The sequence below is a fragment of the Podarcis tiliguerta genome, assembly GCF_965153285.1.
Source record: "Podarcis tiliguerta genome assembly, chromosome: 13".
NCBI lineage: Eukaryota > Metazoa > Chordata > Lepidosauria > Squamata > Lacertidae > Podarcis > Podarcis tiliguerta.
The window spans coordinates 26223706-26246451 of NC_139546.1; the positions used below are offsets into that span (position 1 = coordinate 26223706).

Consider the following 22746-nt stretch of genomic DNA (forward strand, 5'->3'; position numbering starts at 1 on the left):
GTTTATACTGGACTGCCCACACATCATTTAGCTTTTTTTGTTGCTTTGCAGTGCCACCACGGCATTCCTGCATTATTATGGTCTGGAAGGGCACTCCTGCGCTATAGTGCAATGAAAGGAGGACATTCCCTCTCCCACCCCCAGAACATTTATTATTATTATTAATAATAAAAAGTTGCAGGATTTCAGCAGAAAGCTACCGGACATGTCCCGATTGGAGCAAAAGGCCTATGTTCACCCGAAACATTTGCAGGCACAAACAATACTGAAAGTGGGTTGGTGTACAACTGCCCCGATACTATCATGAGCAGAAATCTCCATAAATGCGCAATACAAAGGACGTTTGAAGGGGGTCCAGAGCTCTTTCATCTACATCAGTTGCACAAACCAATGTTGTATCACACTCTTGAATCCTGCCTGCAAATTACTGACAGCACCCACACAACCATAATCTTAGCTAATAATATAGTAATCGTCTTGGATATTTGTAGAGCACTCTCTTGTACTCTGCTCGGCCTAACTTCCATATAGGTAAAACTCTCTTGATTTCCCCATTCCTATGTTCATTTCAGTTGTTCCTCTTTGCATCATTTCCCACTTTAATCCGCCTTTCTCCAGAATTCCTGGCACAGCCTTCTTTACAATTTCTTCCTTCCCTGCCCTCCCCATCACCACCCAAAAGTGGCCTTGAGCCTTGGAGAGAGTCGAGAATCCTGCTGCGGCCGTTCCCTTTCTCCTGGGAAGCCCTCCTCTCCAGGCTGCGTTCTACAGGAAATGCTGCCGATTATTGGCAGCGCTCATGACACAAACAGCAGATTGTGGGAAGAGGAGCGCAGCACAAGGGAAGGTCTTTAAATAGGGCTTTGTTGTCAAACACATTGGCCTCCAACTGCCTTGGCGCTTCCAACCTCTGTTTGGGAAGTTAGCGCCACTTGTCACTCAGGGGGTGGGGGAGAGTGGATGTTCTTGGTGCTGACCTTAGTGCTAAAACTGGAAAATGCAAACGACTGGATCGAAAGCTCTGTGTGTGTGTGCGCACATCCGTGCTTCGAACGACTGCCTTTCATTTCTACCAGGTGATGTGTCAAAGCGAAAAAGAAAGGGCTTGCTTTTGTGAAGGGATGAGTAAGGCCTGTCTGTTGAAAGTTGACACAATGAGAACTAAACGTCGGTGGTAAGAAGTCAATGGCAACCTCCTGCGGCATAGATTTCAGCAGCACTGGGGAATGAACAGTCAGAAGTACAAGGTGTTGGAGGTTCAAGGCTCAATTTAAGTACAATGTGGGGCATGTTTTAGAAAAACCTTACCTGTATGGTGTTCCATGTGCTCAGAATCACATATGAACTGGGCCATTGGCATCTGTGTGCACAATATTAGCATGCCAGGGATAAATGGCCCAGGAGACTGTGATGTTAATGTATGCTCAGGGACCAACACTTGGCTTAACTGTGACGCCAATAACATGTTTTCCTAATGTGACCGACAGTGAGTTTAAACATAATTTAAATTGAGTCTGGCTCCCAGAGCTTGGAAGGAACTGCAGTGACAACCTGACGCTTAATGTGTGTGTGTCTCTCTCTCTTTCTCTGTGTAAAGTAGGTAATAAGAAGTGTTTGGAATACCTCCAGAAATTCCAGGTATTGCGCTTTCAAGAAACCAGCATCTGTGATCCTCGTCAGCTGTTTGTGTTAATGTTATATTTTGGAAGGCAGCAGCAAAGACAGGGCTTCCTCAGCAGTGACCTTGATGTTAGTTTCAACAGACTCTGGTTTCATTGCATCGCTGTTAAATGTAGCTGCAAACCAGAGTTCTTTGGTTCTCCCGCTCAAAATGGAAGGCCTATGTTTATTTCCTTCCCAAGGGAGCCAAGGATTACTCAAGTCAAACTCAAGCTTTACCTTCAGCCTTCAGATCCCTACTTGGGTGGGAGGTTTTTAAACAATGCCAGAATATGCTCTAGTGAGTGAAACTTTCTGCAGTGATTTCAACGTGGATATTTCCTTGAGGAAATATGTAATGGAAGTATCATTGATGACCAAGAAGGGCATCTATTGTGAGAGGGAGTCACATTGATTATATACTTCTTCCTGGTATGTTCAAAATGCATATCAGCCAACATTTCTTTGATGAAAATAGGGACGTCCTAAGGAAAAGTGGGACATTCTAGGATCAAATCAGAAACCATGGTGGCTCCTGAAAATCCAGGACTGTCCCTGGAAAATAGGGGCACTTGGAGGCTCATCTTTTGTGGAGGACAAACCTGATCATGGTAATTTGCCGTTAATTATCAGTGGCCTTTTCTTGATACCAACACCTACCCCAAAGGAGCCTGATAGTGTTTGGGGTACATCTGACTTAAGGCATTTGAAACAAAGCACCCACTTAAAGGGATCCAGGCGCCAGAGTTATGAATTAATCTCAAATCGAGGGCTCTCTGGCTCAGATTTTGTGTGTCATTAATCGCATACAGTTCCGAGTTCCCAACATTTTCATATCTATATATTTGTTTGCCGGAAGAAGCTGCTCATGCGTTGCTTAAAAAGTGGGAATGCATCACACACAAAGAAAGAGGGAGACTTGCATAAAACGGACACGTGTTGATTGTTGTGCATAAATGCAAATGAAGAAATAATTACTCTGTTTACAGAGAAAGGGAAAATATCATGGAATCATAGAGTTGGAAGGGACCCTGAGGATTGCCTAGTCCAGCCCCCCAGCAATGCAGAAATATGCAGCTGTTCCATTTGGGGATCAAACCTGCAACCTTGGCGTTGTCAGCATCATGCTCTAACCAACTGAGCTATCTCATTATGGTGGGGAAACTGAGGCCAGGTGATCCGTGTAGCTGCTCCGGCTGCTGCTCAGGTGCTAGCGAATTCAAGGCCCTTTATCTTTAAAATGGACTTTGGAAGGACAGCTTCTGCGAGTCCTTCAAACAGAGGACTGTCCTCCGTACAGCCACTGAGAGACTGGTAGGGGAGAAGGTCATTTAATCCTCTTCCACTTCCAAGTTGGGCCTCGCTTGGAACAGATTGCCCTTAAAATGTGACCTTTTGGAAAGAAACTAAACTTCTATATGTTTCTGGCTGGAGCATTTAAAAGCTGCATGGCTTAAGGAGAAATGCAGAGAAGTATAGTTCATAACAGGGCTACCAACTTGAATAAAATATGGGGGGGGGGCAAGTAAGCCCCATCCAGCGTAGCTGATCACAAGATGCAGTGCAGGCACACCATTTGAATAGCAATGCTCATCAACATGGGTGTGCGTGGCCCTCACAAATATTTTATTGGGGTAGCTGAAGGGACCTTAGCCCCTAGAAGATGTCTTCTATGGGGGTGAGGAATCTCCAGCCTGCAGGCTAGATTTGTCCTGACACGGGCCCCAGTTTGGCCTGTGCGGCTGTTTTGTCCAAACCATGCCCACATAATGTGTGGCACCAGGCGTAGGGCAGGCTGTACAACCAAGCTTCACATGGGGAACTCGATTGGGCAGCTGATCCCTGCAGAAAGTAGCCCTCAAGTCACCACCCAACAGCTGATGGGTGACTTAAAAGTCTGCTGCATCAGCTTCAGGGCTGAGTTCTCCATGGGGCAACTCAATCCTGCAAAAAGCATGCTTGGAGTCATCACTCTTGCAGCTTCAAGCCTATTGATAAGCAGAACTTCAAAGCACCACATAGAGCTTTGTTCATCGCCTGATGCCATTGTGACATCATCAGGTGACTGGCAGGTGGGTGACCCTGCCCACCTGTCAAGAGGTAGGGGAGAATAAGGTTCTGGCTTGCTGACCAGATCAGACTCCCCCACCCACCCCGTTTTATATACTGTACACACATACACACACTGCTGTGAGTCACCCCATCTCCCTGGCATCTTGGTTCTGTTCATCTGAAATGAAGAAAGTCGGCGCAAGGTAATGCAAAGTTTGGTTCATGCATAACCCACCCACCCGCCCACACATATTCCTTTCCTTCCCCAGCCCTTCTCTCTGTGTGCCCAAGGTCACCTTCACTGCTGTGGAATGGTTAGCTTTCCGAGCAGATGGAGTTGTCAACTCTTTATGAAAAAATATAAAAATAAAAGCATAGGGTGGGAAGAGAGGGGGCACCTCGCATATCCAAATCAAGTGCGTGCGGAGTCTGTTTCCTTAGAACTGCAAGTTCCCTGGCAGCCTGGGGGACGGGGGGGGCGGAGGGAGGGGTAACAGCAAGGGAGTTTCATGCAACTGTGAGAAAGAAGAAGAAGAAGAAGAAGAAGAAGAAGAAGAAGAAGAAGAAGAAGAAGAAGAAGAAGAAGAAGAAGAGATTGCGAAGATGGTGGCATTTGCAGTCAATGTTTTTCTGGGGAATTATGTATGGACTGAAGTTGCAAGTGGAATTTCTCTCTCTCTCTCTCTCTCTCTCTCTCTCTCTCTCTCTCACACACACACACACACACACACACACACAGTTAAAAAGGTAAAAGGACCCCCTGACCATTAGGTCAAGTTGTGGCCAACTCTGGGGTTGTGGCGCTCATCTCGCTTTATTGGCCGAGGGAGCTGGCGTACAGCTTCCAGGTCATGTGGCCAGCATGACTAAGCCGCTTCTGGCAAACCAGAGCAGCGCACGGAAACACTGTTTACCTTCCCGCCGGAGCGGTACCTATTTATCTACTTGCATTTTGACGTGCTTTCGAACTGCTAGGCTGGCAGGAGCAGGGACCGAGCAATGGGAGCTCACCCCGTCGAGGGGATTCGAACCGCCGACCTTCTGATCGGCAAGTCCTAGTCTCTGTGGTTTAACCCACAGCGCCACCCGCGTCCCAATATAGACACAGTTAAAAGGTGTTAAATTCCAGAACCTTGTGCGTATGTGTGCAGATGCATCCAATGAAGTCAAATGGTGGGCGATTCAGGACAGACAGAAGGAAGCCCTTTTGCATTAACACTGAAAATTGCAAGTCACAAACAATTCAAAGCTACCTTACCTTTAAGAGAAGGTGGGGTGTAGACACAGGGGGCATTCCTTTTGTTTTTAAGGTGGTAGCCTTCGCCCAAAGCTCTCTGGGAAAAGAAAACAAGAGTCATCGGGTCAAAGGCACAGCTCTCCAAAGATTTCCCAAAGAATGGGGAATGTGACGATGCACGATATTTTATTTTCAACAAATCAACATATAAACACTTGTTAAATTAACATATTGGCTTTGATCCAGGATTCTGAGTGTGTTTGGATAGGCATTTCTTATTTTGTTTTCAGCGGCTGCTCCCCAACTCTTTGACATTGGAAATGGCTTCTGAAACTTGTCGGTTTTCAACACGGCTATCACAATTAATTAAATTTATATACTTCCCTTCATCAAGAGACTACAGGACAGTTTACAGCATAAAACACAAGATACATTATATAATAATAGTAAAAGGAGGAAAAGATAATCTCTCTCTCTCTCTCTCTCTCTCTCACACACACACACACACACACACACACACAAAGGCCATAAATTGATTAACAGCTCAAGGCCTGGTTGAAGAGAAATATTTTTGCTGGGCACCCGAAGATATGCAATGAAGAAACCAGGTGAGAGCATTCAACAAAATGGGAGTCACCACAGAAAAGGCCCATTCTCGTGTTGCCACCCTCCAGATCTCCTGTGGAGGGGCACACAAATAAATGCCAATTATAACCCAATTAAAGAAACTGCAGTCAATTAACTGTGATGATGAGTTCATCAGTAAAATCTTGCAGGTAACTATAATGATAATTTGGATGCAGGGAAGGTGCACCATGTTTTTCGATAATATAGCAGTCATAATCTAAGAAGAGCAAGAAAGGAGAGAGACGCTTCTAAGGGGGTGCCTACTGCCTGCAAGATTTTTCTAAATGCTTGTTTTCTAAATATTACAAAAACGGGTCTAAGCTAAGATAGGCAGCATAGTGCCCTCCATATGTTGTTGGACTATAATGCCCATCAGCCTCCAGCCAGCAATGTCAACGGTCAGAGATGATGGGAGTTGTAGTCCAACAACTTCTGGAGAGCACCACCAGATCTTTTACCCTAGAATGGGAAAATCCAAAGTATTATTATTATTATTATTATTACAGGGGGAACAGGGGCTGGCATTTTGATACCAATGACGTTGCATGGGCTCTGCCAAAAAGTTGCATGCGCAAGGAGCACTTGTCAGCCCACAATACACACCTGTCTGGAAGGAACCCCTAATTCCTATAATTTAATATCCATGATGCATTTAACATTTAACGTTTTATGTTGTTATGCCCTAAAAGCTCTGCGTAAGTGTTTACTGCCATGTCACCAGGAAACTCGATTCAGTTTGCAGTTAAGGACACCGAAACAACACGACAGCCAAAATTCAGCTATCCTTCAAACCTTGCAGTTGTCCGAATTTTATGATACAGTTCTCTAACAAAACAAATTGCTCCAGAAACCTGGAGAACTGGGTTTAAGATTGGAATATGAGAGAACTGAAACTGACCACTCTTTCAAACCCTAGTTATGGGCTCCTTACAAGTGGTCACTGTGGTAATCTCTTGATCTCTTGCTAGTCTACTAGCAAGGACCGAGGCATCCCCTTTCATTCCAAGGAATGGGAATCTTGGCCCCATTGGCCAATAACATGACTTCCTGTTTGGAAAGACACAGAGGTGTCCTAATCTGACACTGGTGAACTTTCCTTCCCAATGCCAAATATGGTAACTGGTCAGATGAGTGTAAGCAAAACACACCACCAAGACTTCCCAAGAGAATTTTTATAGGGCCTGAAGCATCCTGTAGCTGTTCAGGGTGTCTCAATAAAACAAAGGGAGAGGGGAGAGTTGCTATTTTTAAGTTTCCTTTGCAGTGTCTGGAATTACGTTCGGTTTTCCTTAAATATGTTTTCCCTTTGTTTAGCGATGCTTGTTTTGGCTGTAATGTTGTTCCCGGCAACATCAAAACTGCCTGAAAGACTGCCTCGTGCACAGCGCAAAGGCAAAACCGCAACAGATTTGGAAAGCGGCGTTGAGCCAAAAGGAGGCAGGCAGTTGCTTTTAATACACAAGTGCCCCATCTTTCGTGCGGGATAGGGGTGGCGGAGAGAAAATCATACAAAAAGGTTTGTGAGGATTTGATGGGAGGGGAGAGACGGCATCCTTGTTGCCAAGACAACCAGGCCTACACATTGCCTGTGATGGTTTCACTGTAGCGTGGTAAGTCAAGGAAGAGCATGTTGAACATGATGCCTCGGCACTGGAGATGTATTTACTTTCCCCTCATGCCATGAAAGAGGGCAATGCAGGACATAATGGTGCTAATGACACCATCACATTCACAAGATTATCCCTGATCGGCTGGGATCATGTGGTGAAGAAAGCCTCTAAAAGCACACTTTGACTTTGTTTTTTCACATCACTTCGAGCTCCGTTGAGCTCATGAACTTCGTGAAAAAACAAAGATTGTATTTATATGCTATAAAATGGAAAGTTAATAAGTATTATTTTTTAAAAAAAATAAAAACACACTTTGACAGGGGGAGAGCCTTCATAGGAGCCAACTCCTAGGGGTCAAGGTCCCTTCACACCCTCAATAAAATATCTGAAGGGACCCCTCCCCCAATGTTGATGGGTCTTGCCATTCAAATGGCGTGCATCGATTATGTGATCTTGTGATTGATTATGCAGGGCAGGTTATTACCTGGACTACCCCAATATTTTATTCAAGTCAGCACCCCTGAGAGCCTATGAGGTGTCATGGTTAGCGCCTCAGACTAGAACCTGGGAGATTATTGTTCAAATCCCCACTCAACCCATGAAGCTACCTGGTTGACCGTGGGACAGTTGCCTAGCTTACCTCACAGGGTTGTTTTGATGATAAAATGGGGAAGGAGGAAGAACCATGTGCCACAGCAAAGAGCTTCCCTTGAAGGGAAAATGGGATATCGATGTAATAATAAGTAGTGAAATAAACATTATCGTAAGTTAATAAATGCAGCACCAGATGGAGGGAACAGTGGCTGTGAACAGCTGCAACAAAAAAATAATAATGTAAAGCTTTTTTTTTAACAGTAAAGAGTTATATTGGAGGTGGGGGGAAGGCCCAAGGAGGAACCTCTGGCACAGGGCTGTTGACCCACATCGGTAATACTTAGAGGATCGTGAGGACACCTGTTTACCTCAGGGAAAAGAAAGGGGTGGTGTGGACAGAGGCATTCTGGGAAAAGCAGGAGCAGGTTACTGCTGAAACAGTCCCAGGAATGATCCTGAGAAGTGGCAGGATGTGTACTTCTCTTGAAAAAGAGAATCTGCTTTTGTCTTTCTCACCAGTGCTGGCCCAAGGCATGGTGGGACCCGAAGCAGAGCCCTCGGGAAAGTCTCCTCCCCTGAAATGTCTCCTTGCTGCATCATTTAGACACCAAATCTTGCCTTCATCTATTCCCTCCCCACCCTTCCCTGGTGCTGCCAGATGCAGCTCATTTCACTGGCCCCACTTCCTCCCTGAACTCCAGTTCACAGAGAAGGGAGGGTGTTTATGGCGTTAGACAGGGCTTCTTAAATGGAACTAAAAATAAATAAATAAATAAGATCCGCATTACTAAATTTGCAGCCTCTAATCAGAAAATTAAGCAACTGAAGTGTTAGTTGTTTAATTGGTGATGGAAATATTTGAAAGGCAGGGCTGAGAATTATGTTCACACTTTGTTGAGGTTATTTTGGTTCTTCTGATGTAACTGTAATACAGAATGGAAGGATTTTTTTTTTTTTTGTACATATGTAAAAACGATGGCCTTTCTTTTGCCTTAAACTGTGAGTTCTCACACGTTCTTTCGGTAGCTTAAATATTTCAGTAGCTTTTTAAAAAAAGAAATCTGAAAATATATAGATTTTGGAAATAACTTTCACATTTAATTACTCGAATGAGCTAAAACCCAGATGATTAATCGCAGTAAAGTTTTTTCAAAGCAGCTTTTGACTGCTATGTAAGTTAGCCATTACCTAGCTATCCAGCTCTGGAAACCAGCAAAATCCTTTCCTTCCCTTTTTGTGTGTGTGTGTTGTTGTTCACTGGACAAAAGCTCTGATCACATTTTGGAAAAATGTCCATGTTCCCCACTCATTTTGGGGTTGGGAAACAGGTGAAAAAGGTACGCATTCTGTCTGACCTCTGCCAAGGGCTTTACCTCCCCCACTCCAGAAAAAAAGGGGGGGGAAGCAAGTTGCCAACTGGGGAATGGGGCGGCACACTCAGCGATTAAAGGGATAATCTGATAAAACAACAGACAAGTCATGGGGAGAGTTTGAAAAGCAGCCAGTCTTTCTCAAAGGCACTAAGCTTCTGGCTCCTGACTTGCTGTCCCCAGGATCCCATTCCAGAACAGTACTTTGTCGCATATTAAAGAGGAATTTAATGTGATTGAAGATCAAGGGGAAGTCATGGAAAAATGCAAGCAGGAATAAATTTTCTCTGCAGGCTTAGGGTGTGTTTGTGTGTGTGAGAGAGGGGTGGGATAAGCTCAAGAGCCAGACTTTCCAATGGGGCATTCTTTGTTTGTTTGAGTAAATTCCAAGGTCTTCTAGTGCAGCAGAATTGCAGATTGCAATGCCCAAGTGAAGGGCATTCAATGAAGAGACGAAGAGTCTCACAGTTGTTGCAGTCCCCTGGCCTTCATGTTCTCCCCCCCCCCCCCGCGCTTACTATTACAGTGGTACCTCAGGTTACCTCAGGTTAATTCGTTCTGGAGGTCCGTTCTTAACCTGAAACTGTCCTTAACCTGAAGCACCACTTTAGCTAATGGGGCCTGCCTCTGCCACTGTGCCGCCAGAACACGATTTCTGTTCTCATCCTGAAGCAAAGTTCTTAACCCAAGGTAGTATTTCTGGGTTAGCGGAGTCTGTAACCTGAAGCGTATGTAACCTGAGGTACTGAAATAATGGCATAACCTTCCAACATTTCTCCGATGAAAATAGGGACGCCCTATTCCATAACGATAATTTTACTATTTATACCCCACTGGGTTGCCCCAGCCACTCTGGGCAGGTTCCAACATATACAGTGGTATCTTGGGTTACATATGCTTCAGTTTACATACGCTTCAGGTTATAGACTCTGCTAACCCAGAAATATTACCTCAGGTTAAGAACTTTGCTTCAGGATGAGAACAGAAATCATGCAGCGGTGGCACAGCGGCAGCGGGAGGCCCCATTAGCTAAAGTAGTACTTTAGGTTAAGAACAGTTTCAGGTTAAGAACGGATCTCTGGAAGGAATTAAGTACTTAACCCAAGGTACCACTGTATAAAAATGTAATAAAACACTGAACCTTTTTTTTTTTTTTTTTTTTTAAATCCCTATACAGACTGCTCAGGAGTCGAATAACTCCATACCCTCCAACATTTCTCCAGTGAAAATAGGGAAAAGCAGGACATTCCAGGAAATCAGAAACCGGGATGGCTTCTCTAAATCAGGAACAACCCTGGAAAATAGGGACACATGGAGGGTCTGTAATGGGGGAGCCTGAAGGATACCTAGCAGCTGAAGAAAGGAAGAGTCTAGCTCTGCCTTCTAAAGTCAGCCAGTCCTCTCTCTCTCTCAGCAACAGGATTATTCACACATTCAGTTCAAACTGTGTCCTGTGTCTCTCTGCCACCTTTTAGAACTCTGGCTTTTTTCATGCCTCAGTTCAAAAAACAAAAGAGCAATTATTCAGGCCACACCGATGGACAGGGTGGCTGCCTCATCTATTTCATCTGGCTTGGCAGAAGCAGAAATTTAGCAGGCGAAGCTTTTCCGAAAAGTGTCACGTGCTGGGTTTAAGTTTCAGGCTGCTGTTCAGAGCACAGGGGGTGTCAGCTTTGCCACAGGGGGGGCCTTCCTGTGTGGCAGGAGGGCAGCTGTGCCGCTCTTCTCTTCCCTCTCCATCTTAAAAACGTTCTGGGGAAACAGTTGCTTGCAGACGACCTGCTTACTGAGCATCCAGGGAGGGTAGACTATTTACTGTTCACTGAGCACTCATTCTGACTTCACTCTCAGGGTTTGCACACAATGGAGTTTACTGTGTGTTTGCTGGTGTGTTAGAGTTAGAAGATCTCTCTCTCTCTCTCTCTCTCTCTCTCTCTCTCACACACACACACACACACACACTTTTGATCCCTCAGTCAGAGGGGCCAACTTGAATAAAATACTGTATTGGGGAGGGGGCAAGTAAGTCCTGTACCAAATAACTGATCACAAGTCATGGCACACATACACCATTTGAATGGCAATGCCCCCAGCCCCTCAATTTTTTTATGGGGGTGGTGTGGTCAAAGAGATATTGGCCCCTAGGAGTTGGCTCCTATGCCTCAGCTTTGCAGAAAACTGCACAAGCAATTTGCAATAGCCTGAGTGTGGGCCTCTGCAGACTTCTTGGGTGGGGAATTTTCTTTTTTTTTTTTTAACAAACAAACAAACAAACAAACCCCAAGCACAGCTATCTATATGCACACCCTGTAGGTACTTAACTGGCACAATAGGCTCAGCAAATGAGAAGGCAAGGACAAACACAAAAGGGATTGCCTACTGGTGTGCATGGGAAAGCCCAAAGTTTTGCTTCCTATACAAATGTAAATATGTGCAGGGGTGGATTTTGATTAGCAGCTAAATAATGCTCAAACGTGGACCAACTTTTACACACCTAAAGCCTTCCTTCTTCCCTCCAAAGGGTTCTACCCTCTCCTGTGTCTGTCAGGTTTGTGGGGCCTCTGGGCAACAGGCCCTGGGTCGGCCCCCTCTTCTGTCAGTGGGCCCGATGGACTTCCTTAGCTCCAAGCAGGACTGGGCTGATGGGTCTAACCACACTTCATTTCTCACAGCGATATTAGGTTGGAGGTACTGTGGCAAAAAAAGGGGGGGGCTTGACCTGCTGCTTTTCAGAACATCAGGCCAGAAAAATGAAGAAGAAGAAGAAGAAGAAGAAGAAGAAGAAGAAGAAGAAGAAGAAGAAACCCCCAGGTATCAGTGGGTCTGCCAGAGTGCTGGGGCCCTGGCAACTGTCTCAGAGGTTGCCAAGAGTTGATGCCTGCTGAAGTTTCTAAATGAATTGCCGATCTGAGCAATGCCAACCTGAGCAGAGACGCCAGTCATGTGCAGCCTGCTTTGAGGGTGGATAATTCTGCTGTGATTCTGTGCCAAGTGTGATTGAACGCTCTGCTGCAGAGATGAGGGAGAATCAGCAAGCCAGTGAAGGCTGGTGGAAAGAGGCAACCTCAGAGCAGGGACTCATGCAGGGAGCGGTGGGTGGACTCCATGCAGGTCCGCCCAGAGCGCCTGGCCTCCATGGATGGCTTGCCCTGCCCCCGGGCGCCTGAGCGACTAGCTACCCTGCTGCAGACTCCACTGTATCAAGTACCTAGGAGCCAACTAGGGCTGAAGTCCCTTCACCCCTCCCCCAGGAAAACATTTGAGGGGGCTTGCCCCCCAAGTTGATAGGCATTGCCATTCAAATGGTGTGCATGCGCTGCGTCTTGTGATTATTTTATTCGAACTAGCACCCCTCATCAAGTATTTTGGGTTCTGTTACGTATTTACTTGACCTCGCCACAATAATTTATTAGCATGCACTGGCACAAAGTTTGAGAATTCCTGGGTTAATTCATTCCAGTTCTCCTGTGAGTTTCCTCTTTGCTAGCTAAAGTCTGCTATTCAGCACAGTACACGAAGCTAAAGGCTCGTCCACATTCCTGTTTGTCCTGGGCCTGGAAAGCATGGGTCCAAGTGTTTTTCTCCTTGTCCCATGCTTTCCAGACTTTCCCTCACTCTTTAGATCTAAATCGGAACAAATGGCAGTCTGCAGAAAACCCAATTGCCATTTGTTTGGATTTAGCGCCAAAGAATGGGTTTCCCTGGGGTTGGGGGAGCAGTGGGGCATGCAGAGGTGCAGATAAACCCTGAGTTGCTCACTATTATTATTATTATTATTATTATTATTATTATTATTATTAAAACTTATTAGTCGCTTGTCATCTGAAGGTATCCAAAGAAAGATCTGAAGGTCGCAAAGAAAAATACACAATACACAATATTATAGGGGGAAAGGGGGGTATCATATCATACATTAATTTTACATATAACATCTGTGGGGGTGGGGAACAAGCCACATAAATAGTAGCAAGCAATATTAGCAATATTCAATTGATAAACAAATAAATACACTGATCCACTAATTAGCAAATAAACAAAACCTCAGCCTCCCCCTATTTTGAGAATTATTCACCTTGAACCAACAATTCCCACCCCCCATTTACGAAGAATAATAATAATTTGGATTTGATATCCCACTTTATCACTACCCGAAGGAGTCTCAAAGCGGCTAACAATCTCCTTTCCCTTCCTCCCCCACACAAACACTCTGTGAGGTGAGTGGGGGTGAGAGACTTCAGAGAAGTGTGACGAGCCCAAGGTCACCCAGCAGCTGCATGTGGAGGAGCGGGGAAGCGAACCCAGTTCACCAGATTACAAATCCACTGCTCCTAACCACTACATCACACTGGCTCTCATGCACTGTCTCTGACACTCATGCAAGCAGAAGCTTGAATGCTGCGAGAATGCAATATTCTTCAAGCAGAACCATTTCCCCACCCACTGATTGCATAAAAGCCGGAGTTTTGATTTCCAAGCCTTTGTTCTAAGCCTTTGTTCAGAGAAGCAGTAAGGAAGTCAACCACTCCTCCATATTCAGGAATTCTGCCTCCTCACACCCATAGATACTTGGAGGGGGAGGCTGGCTGTGCTTACGCAACAGCACTGAGGGGTAGTAAGCACCCTGCACTTAATTCAGAAGCAGCCTCCTTCCTTGGCAGCCACACACACACACACACACACACGTGCAGAGTGAAAATGCATTCCTCCAGAATATAATGCAGCAATGCTTTTCAGAATGTGTTCTGGAGAAAATTAGGGCACCTCAGAATCCTATCATTGTGTAGCCAAAGAGATCAATGATGGGGAACAAGCTTCCCTGAAAGAAAGCTGGCGTGCCATTACTGTGAAATTTACTGTGTATTTTGGAATGCTGTCTGTTCTTTATGCAGTTGGACACCTCTTGAGATATCCGAACTAAAGTCTTCATGATGGTTCCTGAGGTCAAGAAGCAGGTTTTTGTCCATGTTTGGATACGATGGGGCACCATTATAAATTAAGATGGAGGGCTGAAGCTTTTGCACAGCACTGATTTTTTGGTTTCTTAGAATTCCCAAGCAATGCTGAGTAAGAGCAGTGCTGGATTTCCGTATAAGCTGAACAAGCTATAGCTTAGGGCCCCACTCTCTTGGGGGCCCCCAAAAAATTTAAAGGAAAAAAACACCTGGATGTACATTTCCAAAATACAAGATAAAAAACATATAAAATAAAACCTACATACAGCAACAGTGTTTTGTGTTGTGTAGGCTCCTATGATGTAAGTCATGGGCTGCTAGCCTGCTCCCTAAAATATCACTGGTTTGCTCATTTCTATATATAGGGTGCCTGCATTCTGCATGGACTAGCTGCAGGGCAACATGTGCAAATGGCTTTAGATACTTATTAGGTCCATAAATTACCATACAGCATATATTCAATTTGCAGTGACAATTTGTTGTTGACAAAGGACAGCTGGACATATAAAGGACCCCATTACCTTCAGTAGCTTAGGGCCTCATCAAACCTAAATCCGGCCCTGAGTAAGAGGCACTAAGTATACCAATAAAAAAAGAATAATGGGGACATGCTACTTGGTTCTCTCTCTGATGGGGTCCAAGAGCCCTCCTGCCACCTTCCCATGATAGCCCAACTTTGGGAAGGAGGCAGCAGAGCTCTGGCATTCTGTCAGAAGCCTGGCACCTCCTTCCCAAAGCCCAGGAAGCTTCTGCCCTGTTTAGGGAGGGAGGTGCAATACTCAGGCGTGCACAATGTTGACCTTACACTGAACTTGCAAGCTGGCTCCTCTGGCCCTAACTGTTTCCGTTATGAAAAATTTCACCCCACACCACTGCACCTAGGAATCCTGCCTGTGCAAATTGCCGTTCCATCAGGATGGAAGAAAGCTGAGATACAGCGGACGCTCGGGTTGTGAACGTGATCCGTGCGGGAAGCACATTCGCAACCCGCAGCGCCGCAACATGCGGGATGCGATTTGGTTCATCTGCACACACGCAAAGCGTGATTTAGCACTTCTGCACATGCGCAAGCGCCGAACCCCGAAGTAACCAGTTCCAGTACTTCTGGGTTCGGAGCGGTGCACAACCCGAAATCACACAACCCGAAGCGTCTGTAACCCAAGGTATGACTGTATGACAGGCAACCCAACATCTCCAGGAATCTCTGGGGACAAGGAATGACTATTAAACCAGATATGCCCTTGTAGCCTTTTCCACCCAACTGCTCCTTTCCTTTGCATGCCTTCTTCTCCTACGTATAACCGGTGATACTGACCTGGTATGGAGAACCTTCGTCTTCTGCAGCGAGCAGGTGAAGAAAGAAGCAAACAAGAAAAGAGAGCAGCGTCAGTAAAAGCAAACAACAGAGAGGCGTAGAATTGCAATCTGAATTTCCGCAATCTGAGACAGAAATACCCAATGGGGCATCCTCTAGACGTTGTGGAGGACACCTTCCACCATCCCTGATAATTGGCAGTGGCTGCTGGGATTTGCAGGCCACCAGGTTGGGGAGGCCTGCTCCAGGACACCGGGAGAGGTGCAAAGGCGCTCATAGGCGTTTCGTGGCAAAGTTGTGCTGGTGGCACAGGGCGTCTCATTCATGCATTCAAGCAACCAGGCAGGTGACCGCCTGGCAACTTGACTGTGCGGAGGCAGCTTGGCACAGCAATCTATTTGTGTGACTGGCTCCCCGCATTGGGTTGATTTCAACAGTGCCTCTGCAAACCATGGGAGCTCATCAGCATGTTTTTAAACCACCCCAAACAGCACAGTGAGCCGCTTACGCAAATAGCTTTCCTGCATGGAATTGCCTGCAGTCGTGTTCAGAGAGTACCTGCTCAGCTGCTTGGATTTATGAACCAGGCTGGAATGTTTCACCTCCTATTCAGCAGTAATAACCTGGTTAAATCCATTATGCCTAGCGTGGGAGCAGCTGCCTCCCTGTTGAAGCTTCATGGGGTCCACTGATGAATGGAGCTATTGGTGGGCATAAGTCAGTGCAAGCCAAAAAGTCTTTTGTAACTGTGCCTTTTCTGTGGAGAAGCCACCCCTCTCGCAATCCAACGCACAGGCCTTTCTTCAAAATCAGGCCCGTGTCAGCAACTGGGAACGTAGACCCCCCCCCCCCATTGTTCCTATTTTCCAGGGACAGTCCCAGATTTTCAGAAGCCATCCCAATTTCTGATTTGATCCTGGAATGTCCCGCTTTTCCTTAGGACGTCTCTATTTTCATCAGAGAAATGTCAGAGGGTATGGAGTTATGCAACCCCAGATCTCAGGAGATAAGTGAAAATACAACCTTTAGAAGACATCTGAAGGCAGCCCTGTATACGGAAGTTTTTTTTATGTTTAATGTTTTATTATGTTTTTATATGTGTTGGAAGCCACCCAGAGGGGCTGGGGCAACTCAGTCAGAAGGGGGGGGGGTATAAACAGTAAAATTATTATTATTATCTAATAGGAAGTCCGTATTTCACTGGAGAAATGTTGGAAGGTATGGGGATAGGGGTAGAGCTTCATTTCCAAGTGGAACAGTACGAGGGCTACCAAGCCTGACTGCTGAAATGCCCTCTTCTCCTTAGCTCCTTAAAGAAGCATCTGGGCATTCTGCCCCACCCTGTTTTTGGTGGAGAGCCTCTGGCTGCCCAGCTGTTGCTGGATTCCAACTCCCAACAACCCCAGCTTACAAGGCCAGTTGCCATGGATGATGGGAGTTGTAGTCCGGCAAACATCTCGAGGGCTACAAGATTCCCATCCCTGTTTTTAGATCAGCTGAGCATGGCGTTTAGAACAAGGAGAGGACTCAGAAAGATGGGACTCTGGAACCCACCCTCCAGTGGTTAGCCAAAACCCAGGTTTCATCCTGGGCCTCTGCCAGACCTTTTGGCTTGGAAAAAATGTTCAACTGCCAGGGATAAACAATGCTTCCTCTGTGTATCTTGTTTTCTGAAAATTATCTTCACGTTTTAAAAAATACTGTTTGTGTCTTGGTTAGGAGCTGCCCAGATCTTCTGCGGGAAGAAGAGCCTCTCCAATTAAACGTGTCCATGATCCCAAGAGATCGTAACCTTGCTTAATGTGCCTGAGCTCCGCAGAAGCCATTTCTGTACGTTGGGCCACAGATCGGTGGTGGAGCACATTCGTTGTTTACAGAAGGGCCCCAGGCCCAGGCATCTTCTGACAGGGCTGGGAAATACTCCTGCCTGAAATCCCTGGAGGGCCACTGCTTGGTTAGAGCAGGTGATGCTGAGTTGGATAAACCAGTGGTTTGAGTTGGTACAAGGCAGCATCCTGCATCTCGCATGCTCCTTTCCCCCACCAGTATGTAGCCACCTGGAGTTTAGATCTTCCAGAGTGAAAGCAATGGCTTATGGAAGGCGTGGCCAATTTCCAAGAGTCTGCGATCTACTCACAGAGTTAAAAACTGGCAGTGATCTACCCCCTTTTTTGGGGTTCAGGTCAAAGTTGTTGAGCTTCTTTAGGGAGAAGGAAAGTGACACTGAGCTTTTTTTAGGGAGGAAAGCCCTGTTTTTAAGGGATGCAGGGCAAAGATGCTTTTTTAGGGGAGCCAAAGTTTTTTAGCTTCTTTGGGGAGAGCCACTGATCTACCGGTGATCTACCACAGACATCCAGTGATCTACTGGTAGATCACGATCTGCCTGTTGGACATGCCTGGCTTATGGGAATGCATTAGCAAGGTGTCACCAATCATGGGGACATTCCAAACAGGTAAAAAATATAGGTAACCACCCACACCCAGGGACCAAGCACACCTATTTTACTGGCTACAACAGAGTCGCTTCTTTCAAGTCTAATTTAAGGGACTGTGTGGGCAGCACAGAAGGTCTCTGTGGGCACATCTTCACCCATAGGCACCACCTCTGGTTACCTCTGCATGAACATGGCTAGCAGTGTGTCCTGATTGTCAGGCAGCCGAGGATCCAACCCCCACGGCAGGTTGCCAGGAATGGACAAGACAAGGAAAAGTCCTCACCATCTGCATTTATGCAATATTCACAGAGAGAGGCTTGGGAGTGTGGCGTCTCAGAATAATGGCGTTGCTCTGAGTGAAACCCCACTCCCTCTGTCTCTCCCACTTCCTCATGAGCCAGTGCTATGGGTCCTGGAAAGTGCCCTTTGCCTTTGAGCTCTTTGCTCTCCTACTTTCAAGGCCCACCGTGTTCTGGGAGAAAGGGGGGCGGGTCTTGAATGCTATCTAAAGACACTGAGTCCATCAGCTGTTTCTCCCCTAGTGCTTCTTCTTCCTCCTCCTCCTCCTCTCCCACTATTTCCCAGCTTTCCCCTTCATCTGCCTCTGAGCTGTGACCTCCCTCAAACTTCTGTTGTCATTCTGAACTGTCTCCTTCTTCTCTGGAAGAGTCAGGCTGGGGAGGTGGTCTGCACCATTCCTCCTCCACCCAGACCCTGACACTGATGGGAGTTTGTTGCAGAACTGCTCAGATGTTTTTGCATCATGGACATATCACCACCACCAAAGTGTCTGCCTTTTAGTGGTTCCACCTGGATTTCAGACCAGTAAAAAATTACCTGTTGTGTACGTCCACAATCACAAGTGGATTTTTGTGACGGGCTGTTTGTTATGTGACATTTCTGTGGGTGGGCTCCATCGCCACACTGCTGCTTCCGTTTGTTCCTCACTTGAGCACAACCTAGCCTTTTTTGTTCCTTATGGGATGCACAGCATGGAGATAGTGGATGGAGAAAGGTCCCCTCCCCCTTCTCTCATAATGAAACTGAATGCTGGAAGATTCAGGACAGATAAAAATAAGTACTTCTTCATGCAGTGCATAGTTCAGCTACTGATCTTGCTCCCACAGGAGGCAGGGATAGCCACAAACCTGGATGGCTTTAAAAGAGGACTGGACAAATTCATGGAGGAAAGGGCCATGATCTATGATCTATGCACTGCCTTCCCCAGTTGGAGCCAGCAATGCTTCTGAATACCATCCGCTGGAAACCACAGGAGAGGAGAGTGCAGTTTTGGTCAAATCCTGCTTGCATGTTTCCCACATGGTGGCCACTGTGAGAACGGGGTGCTTTGCCTGATCCAGCACACTCTTCTTTGATTTTTAAGTGTGTCTATTTCCACTTCTCCTGCCAACCTAGCAGTTCGAAAGCACCTCAAAGTGCAAGTAGATACACAGGTACCGCTCTGGCGGGAAGGTAAACAGCGTTTCCGTGCACTGCTCTGGTTTGCCAGAAGCGGCTTAGTCATGCTGGCCACATGACCCGGAAGCTGTACGCCGGCTCCCTCGGCCAATAAAGCGAGAAGAGCGCTGCAACCCCAGAGTCGGCCATGACTGGACCTAATGGTCAGGGGTCCCTTTGCCTTTACCTATTTCCACTTATTGCTGCTTACTAAAGACACGTCTGAATTTCAACAAGGCAGCTCAGAGGAAGTGTTCGCTCAGGACCTCTGCACAGTGCATTTATAATAATCCTATAATAATAATCCAATAATAATAATAATACAGAGGTCTTGCGAAATATACGTCAATCACAGACTCATAAATACTATGTGTGATATAAAGCCTCCCGGTCTGGAAGCATGCAAGGTCTCATTTCAGAAATTAAGCCGTTGTGTGTTAAGACACCCCAATGTGCGCTGTGAGAAGCTGCACTCGCGGGGCTGAACTCTGAGGTCTGGAACGGAGCCAACCGCTGGCAAATTCCAGCTGCAGTTAAGCAACAACGCTGCTCACCCACCGTTCCGACTGTGAAAGTTTCCTGGCCACATAAACATAGCTGGAGGATGTGTTGCGGAAAGTTCCTTGGGAGGGAATCAGCCCGTGGAATAGGTAGATTCTGTCCTTCATGCCCTGCCTGTCCCTGTACAACAAGGGAGGCTATTGTCCAGAGAAGGAACTAACAAGGGCTGGAAGGCTGTTCACCTCTAGCAAGAGATACCGAGGAACATAGTCTTATTTTCCAGCTGCTTGGATGGAACCTTGAGCACAGAAATAAACTCCAGCGATGAGCTTTCTTGCAGTGCAGTTTGACAAGCAAGGTTTGTTATGGGGAGGACGGAAGGCAGCTGGAAGTTGCCTCTGCTTTCCATGTTGGGGCAGGGGGAGACGGTATTTCCCTTCCTTGGTTCTTAGTTTGCATTTCCCTTACAAAAGATTTCTGAATCTTTAAGTTGTTTAGCGTGTGTTTATGCAGGATATCACTTATATTTAAGCAGCTAATGTATTGTAGCAGCTAAGACTGTGAACTGGCCAGACTCCAGGCCGTGTCTCACCCCAGCCACAAACGCACTAGGTGGGGAAGGCTCAAAGCTGAGGGGTTCATAAAGAAGGCTGTAGCGGGTTCAAGCCCCAGCATCTCTAGGTAGGGCTGAGAAGGATCCCTGTCTGAGAAGTTGCCAGTCAGCACCTACCGGTTTTCGCCAACCTGAAGGAAGTTTTAATTGAAAACCGCCAATAGGGCACCAAATTGACGATTGGTCAGCAGGGCGGACCAATCATCTGGCTTGATATAAGGCATTTGCCTGTATGCCTAGACCACAAAATGCTCAGCTTCTAACTTCTATTCATCTGCAGTTTGGAGATTCTACCAGCCAACCTGACAGAGGTGTGGTTGTTTGGGGGGGGGCAGGCTAAGGGATTGCTGATTTATAGCGTTGTATTTCTGAGTTGCTCTGTAACCAGAGTTCTTTGGCTGACGTCATATGTACAAATAAAAAAAAAAAGTTGTAAAACCAAGCCAATCAAATGTAACAGCTCCAGAACAGCCTTGGGTTACTGGGGTTTACAGGCATCTGAATAATTTTGAAATGTTCGGTATGCATCTTATCATACACATGCAGTGATTTTATAAATCGAGAACAGGAACCAGAAGGAAGGTTGTTTAGCTTATCCCAAAAAGATTTAAAATTTTGTTGTTGTTGTTGTTCTCAAGGAAACAGTGTCTGGATTTTGTTTTTTGCAAAAGAAGGTCTTTGCCATACAGTCTGTTACCTGTTTTCCTGCCTAACCCCTGTCTGTACCCCTGCTATCTCCAGCTGAAGGATCTAAATTAGGAACGGGGAACATTGTACTCCAGATGTTGCTGAACTACAACTTCCATCAGCCCTAGCATGCATGGCCAATGGTCAGGGATGATGGGATTGTAGTCCAGTGACTTCTGAAGAGCCATAGGTTCCTCACTCTTGGTCTAGATGGGCCAACATTCTGACTTGATATAAACCACTTTTGAATGTTCATACATATTCAAATGCTGCCACTGTGGACGTAAGGATATAAGAAAAGCCAAAGGCCTGTCTAGTCCACACCCCAGGCCACCTGTCCTCTTCTCCTTCCCCCCTTCCCTGGCCTGATAAGAAGAATTAAGACTCACCAGGGGATGATGTTTCTGACAGCTGGAACAGCAAAGCTGGTGTTGGTCTTCGTCGGCGGATCTGGAACGGAGATCATATGGAGGATTTGTTAGTTTTGCAGAGGAACATGACACATAAAAAGATGGGCAATGTATTCTTTTTTTTTTTAAGGGTGAGGTTCTGAGAACACACCACTCCTGCCAATTTTGCCTGTACAAATTCACAAGCCAAGTACCCCAAGGTCTTCTCTGTGAGACAAGACTTTGAGCATGTTTGGGAGCTGCAACTAGGGCCCCATTCCTGGATTTGGGAATGAGCACTGGGACCACCAGTTTCATCCATGCCCTGTCCTCTGTTCTCATCCTGAAGCAAAGTTCTTAACCTGAGGTAATATTTCTGGGTTAGTGGAGTCTGTAACCTGAAGCGTATGTACCGTATTTCTTGCTCTATAAGACTCACTTTTTCCCTCCTAAAAAGTAAGGGGAAATGTGCGTCTTATGGAGCGAATGCAAGGCTGCGCAGTTATCCCAGAAGCCAGAACAGCAAGAGGGATTGCTGCTTTCACTGCGCAGCGATCCCTCTTGCTATTCTGGCTTCTGAGATTCAGAATATTGTTTTTCTTGTTTTCCTCCTCCAAAAACTAGGTGCGTCTTGTGGTCTGGTGCGTCTTATAGAGCGAAAAATACGGTAACCCGAGGTACCACTGTACTGCTTTTGGCTTGCCTCTCCTGTTCCTTCCACGACCATAGAAGCAAATTAGGGTGCATTCGGACATGGGGAATCATAGAATCATAGCATTGTAGAATAGGAAGGGACCTCGAGGGTCATCTAGTCCAACCCCCTGCAATGCAGGAATCTTTTGCCCAATATGGGGCTCTACGACCCTGAGCTTTAGAGTCTCCTGCTCTACCGACTGAGCTATAGAGGCTGCATTTGTCTCCCTAGCTGAAATGCCAGCACTTCTGTCCCCGTCCGTAACATTCATTTCTCATTGCATCACCTGCTGTGTTACGAAACTGTGGCTTTTTGACCGATATACCACCCTGCCGCTCTACATTTCATTCCCACCGGTGGGCGTGGTGTGACTCAACAGCGGATGTCATCGAAGACGTTGCCACACACACCCCACCCTTCATGTGCACCTCTGTCCCCCCCACCCACAATTCACACACGATAACAACAGGGAGGACCTCTATGCCAGAACCACCCCCCCCCCCACATTTTGTACTGCGATTTTCCAGGTTAACGGGGTTGCGGACAAAGCAAT

The 22746-nt window shown here is 46.3% G+C and overlaps 1 protein-coding gene across 1 annotated transcript in view; it reads right to left on the reverse strand.

Moving 5' to 3' along the window:
• Positions 1 to 22746, reverse strand: part of PPP1R1B (protein phosphatase 1 regulatory inhibitor subunit 1B) — a 47995-nt gene that overhangs the window by 19542 nt on the left and 5707 nt on the right. Inside the window, exons 2-4 of the mRNA XM_083408785.1 lie at positions 21500 to 21560; positions 15417 to 15439; positions 4970 to 5045 (exon numbers count right to left, since the gene is read on the reverse strand). Of these exons, the coding sequence (XP_083264911.1) occupies positions 4970 to 5045; positions 15417 to 15439; positions 21500 to 21560 (160 nt within the window). The remainder of the gene's footprint in view (positions 1 to 4969; positions 5046 to 15416; positions 15440 to 21499; positions 21561 to 22746) is intronic.